We start from the raw sequence: 2,956 nt of genomic DNA on the forward strand, positions 1-2,956 counted from the left end.
ACGGACAGCTTCGGGGGTGGCAGGCGGTGCGAGGAGGCTCCGCTCTTGTCGGGACGTGGCGCAGCCTCCTCTGCTTCGTTTTAATCGTTTTGAAAACACGGTTACATTTTTTGGAAGTTGTACCCTTCTGAAGCCGTGCTGTCCGGCCCTCGTTTACATCGTGCCATTATCCAAGGCAGTGGATGATGTATTAAATGATGTAGGAGATCGGGGGAAGGATGGGAGGTATGCATACAAGGCATGGTTTAGGGTGGCTTGTCCCTACTACAGATGCTTTTTCAGAAACAGCAATTGTAAAATTCTCATCCCTCTGAAGGACCTTTTGAGTCACCATCCCTGGAGGTATTTAAAAGACGTGTAGATGAGGCGCTTAGGGACATGGTTTAGTGGGCATGGTGGTGTTGGGTCGACGGTTGGACTCGATGATCTTAGAGGTCTTTTCCAACCTTAATGATTCTATGACCTGCCCTTGCTAGGTGTTGGTTTGCTGGAGAACTACTGAACTATCGTAATTTCTCCTGCATTCACTTTCAGGGGCCAAGTCAGGAATATGGCAACTCTAAAAGACAGTAAGTACTGGTTTTGTTTGCTTTTGAGAGAGGGAAAGTGTTGCAGGAAAACCTTATGTTAGAATATAATTTCAGTTAGCCTCTGTTGGATAAACTAATTGTGATACACCATAATATTGATATGTGAGCCTCCAGCACTACTTATATTAAACAAGTGTCTTTCAGAAAAGGCATTGCTTAAAATGGTTTTAGCACTGATTTAGATGTCATTTCAGCAAACCAATATAGTTTTACTCAAACATATTTTAAAAATAACTCCATCATATGTGCTAAACCAGATTTTTGCTCACTTTTAAGAATAACTTAGTTTCTGTTTATTTCCCTGTGCGTTTATCCAACACTGGGGGGGAAAAAAGGTTAACTGAATCGTTTCACTTTGATGATGCTTCTTTAAGCCATTCCTCATAGGTTCTTATACAGGGATATTGCCTTGGAATTGCACTTCTCTATAGGACACCTGTTTTGTTTTCTTTTTACATCAGCATTTTTATGAATCTCATTTTGCCACAATCTAAAAAGAGGAGGAAGTATCTTCTGTCTCATTATAGTATTGGGTCCTCTTTTTTTCCCCCCTTGTTGTCTGGGAAAAGGCGACGGTATACCTCAAATGGTATATTTGTGGAATGGGTAGAAGTGGAAGGACAGAGAATAGTAAATAGATCTTACGTTGGGCTAAATATTAAATAAATGTTATGTCTGGGGGAAAAGCAGACCTATTGTAAGGATGCATTTGGTTAGCCAGATTACTAGTCTTGCTGCTTTCTCACTGTAAATAGTAAGGGCGTGTCTTTTATGAAGTTTATTTGTGCATTGTTTGTTTATTTACTTTTTTTTCTTCTTTGAGGAACTTGGCAAGATATTTTTGGATGGCTGTTGCTAGCGCTTTATTCCTTGTTTTTGATGTCATTATGCCCAGTACAGCCCATGACCTTCAACTATTAACCTTGTAGTTACCAGGCGTTTGAAGTCCATCAAGAACATTCAGAAAATTACGAAGTCCATGAAGATGGTTTCTGCAGCAAAATATGCAAGAGCTGAGAGGGAGCTGAAGCCTGCTAGAGTCTATGGAACAGGAGCACTGGGTGAGAGAAGGCTCTCACGCTGTGTGATGTGGGGACAGAAGAGGAAGGCTTTCACGGTGGTGATAAAATGCCTAGACTTTTTTAACCTTTTGATAGATTTTTGCCAAAAGAATTTGTATCTCTAGGCCACTGTCACCTTGAGTATTCCTTGTAAGTAATTTATGGATAGCTATTTTTAAGAGTTCTAATGTGAAATTCGTTATGATTTCTGATTACTTTTTTAACTTTATGTGGTTGCACAGTTGTTTTTGTTAGTCATTAAAGCACCACAACTCACAATTTCTGGCCTGCTTCTATCTGTTAGTGGAATTGTGTCCTATCTCTGCAGCATCTCCCTACTGCCAAACCTCCTTGTGAACTCTTGGGCTGCACGTGCTCCTGAGACAGTGGACTCACAGAGTGAACTTAATTAATGACACTGATTGTGTCATATTCAATGCAGAGATGTGGCTGGCTTTGAATTGTTTCTTTGTCACCTCTGGTCAGATAACGTGCAAACTTGAATGATTGTGGGGGAGATCAAATTCATCTGGCTGTGATTTGGAAGCCCTTTAGAAATTATTTTAGTTAGAATAAGTCAGAGGTATTTTGATATGACCTATTTGCTTCCTGGCACCCTTGAATAACTTACCCTTTTTTTTTTTTTTAAGCTCTCTATGAGAAGGCAGAAATAAAGGCACCTGAGGACAAGAAGAAGCACCTCCTTATTGGTGTGTCCTCTGACCGAGGTCTGTGTGGTGCTATCCACACGTCTATTGCTAAAACCTTGAAGAATGAGATTACCAACCTCTCAAATGCAGGGAAAGAAGTTATGGTGGTTGGAGTAGGTGACAAGATCAGAGGCCTACTTCAGAGGTAAAAAGGAGGAGGGTTGGTTTGGTGGTTTTGTTTGTTTTCTGTGGTAGAAATTTCAAGACTGCTCAGAAAGCCGTGTGGCGTTTGCAGGCAATTGCATTTAATGGAACTGTGCTAAATTCAAGCTCCTTTAAAAAAAAAAATTGCAAATACACTAAAAGGGGTTTTGATCATCTGGACATGCATGAAACTGCTGCACAGCACTATTATATTTTTGAAATAAAAGTCTGAAAGCTAGCAAGGCTAGTGCTGTTACAAGTGTGTGTTTATTATTGAAGCTATCATAATAATTTAACTGAAGAAAAAAAAAAAGGCAAAATTTCTCTCAGACCCTAATTCAATAAAATGCTTAGTTCTGAACACTAGTAAGTTACACTAGTGAGTAAGTCTTGCTGCCACATAGTTGTACATTAGAGCATCCACTTGGTTCTAACACAGATTTGAAAATAC

At 39.9% G+C, this 2,956-nt stretch overlaps 1 protein-coding gene across 1 annotated transcript in view; it reads left to right on the forward strand.

Moving 5' to 3' along the window:
• The first annotated feature begins 526 nt into the window (after positions 1-526).
• Positions 527-2,956, forward strand: part of ATP5C1 (ATP synthase, H+ transporting, mitochondrial F1 complex, gamma polypeptide 1) — a 7,343-nt gene continuing 4,913 nt past the window's right edge. Inside the window, 3 exon segments of the mRNA XM_009321741.1 lie at positions 527-569; positions 1,520-1,651; positions 2,302-2,538. Of these exon segments, the coding sequence (XP_009320016.1) occupies positions 551-569; positions 1,520-1,651; positions 2,302-2,538 (388 nt within the window). The 5' untranslated portion in view covers positions 527-550.

Source organism: Pygoscelis adeliae, unplaced genomic scaffold, assembly GCF_000699105.1.
Source record: "Pygoscelis adeliae isolate BGI_AS28 unplaced genomic scaffold, ASM69910v1 Scaffold202, whole genome shotgun sequence".
Taxonomy (NCBI): Eukaryota; Metazoa; Chordata; class Aves; order Sphenisciformes; family Spheniscidae; genus Pygoscelis; species Pygoscelis adeliae.